This window comes from Sphaeroforma arctica (assembly GCF_001186125.1).
Source record: "Sphaeroforma arctica JP610 unplaced genomic scaffold supercont1.7915, whole genome shotgun sequence".
Taxonomy (NCBI): Eukaryota; class Ichthyosporea; order Ichthyophonida; genus Sphaeroforma; species Sphaeroforma arctica.
The window spans coordinates 1-1331 of record NW_014032643.1 but is presented as its reverse complement, the minus strand read 5'-3'; the positions used below and the strand labels follow the sequence as shown (position 1 = coordinate 1331).

At 42.7% G+C, this 1331-nt stretch overlaps 1 protein-coding gene across 1 annotated transcript; it reads left to right on the top strand.

The window, feature by feature from the left end:
• Positions 1 to 188: 188 nt before the first annotated feature.
• On the top strand, positions 189 to 620 carry SARC_16366 (hypothetical protein; the record flags this gene model as incomplete). The annotated part of the gene is made up of 2 exons (XM_014289525.1): positions 189 to 363; positions 475 to 620. Coding segments are annotated over 2 exons (321 nt in total), but the record flags the coding sequence as incomplete, so codon positions are not given.
• Between the last annotated feature and the right edge of the window lie 711 nt (positions 621 to 1331).

Here is a 1331-nt window from a genome sequence, read left to right as displayed (position 1 = left end):
TATATATATATATATATATATATATATATATTTCATAACAATAAATACTCACGCACACTCGTACATTGATTTTTATATTTTTATACATGTGTATATATTTTTGTATCAATATATTGATAATTGTATTTCCATATATCACAGTATGTCCGGAAGTGAATCATACATCACCTATTCTCGTACACTAGCAGATGGACTCCATTCAGTCGGTCGAGGCCGTGCTGGCTGAGTTTTTCCAATGCACAGACGACACACGACGCAAACAACTGGAGAGTGGGCTGGTAGAGTCTATGAGAGCACCCAATGCCTATATTCGCTGCTGTCAGTTTCTGTCGCAGAGCCGAGACCAGCGTGTTGTGTACTACTGTAAGCGATTGGTGTATTTGTATGACGAGTACTTTTTCTTGGCCTTACTTCTTGTTATGTTCTACATATATACATCACAAATGTTCTCTATCCATGGACGTTTTCTTGTAGGCTTGCTGGTGTTTGAGGAGGTGATTCTGCGTCAGTGGCAGACACTGAACGCAGACAGTCGCCTGACTGTGCGGAGGTTTGTGCACGAGTATCTCAGACAGAACTACACCACTCTTGCCATATCGCAACGGAACAAGATAGTCAAGGTTAGTGTAATAAGATTTACATCATGTATAAGGCATTTGTAGTTGATTCTTCTGTATGTCATGCGTGCTATCTATCTGAACGTCATCGTCCTACACATATCATACTTCCGTCTACAATGATACATAGACCATAGTGTGGCGTGTGCAGCGGTTTGGTTGTATAAGCATGTGTGCACGAGTACCTACGACCTAACTACACCACCCTGAACAAGCCCAGAGCAACTGGATAGTCAAGGTTCGTGTGCGATCTTCTCTGTTCATCGGCGTATATCGCTACGTTGCCCTTGTTGGTCTTGTACGCAATCTGTCACAAGTCAACACGCTTTGTATACGGGTGCTACATGCTGCTTTGGGGTCGTTGGATGTTAAGCTTCTTTACAAATGCCGAGTGTATTGATTACGACAGGACAACCCTTCATGCAGGGATACTGGCTTGTATCACCATTTAGTGTGTGTAGGTGATTCTGGGATGAGAATGTATATGCGTGTGTGGTATATAGGGGTGTCTGGGCACTTCGTGGGTTACAAGCTATTGTATCAGGATAGGTGGCATACGTGCGGGCTTCACTGGCACAGGTGATGATTGATATAGTCTATAGCAGAACTGCACGTACATCGCACACAATAGGTGTGCGTATCATAAGTCAACACAAATAGGATTGGAGAGGGGTTGTGACATATGAACAGGCATCTGCACATTTCTATATATAT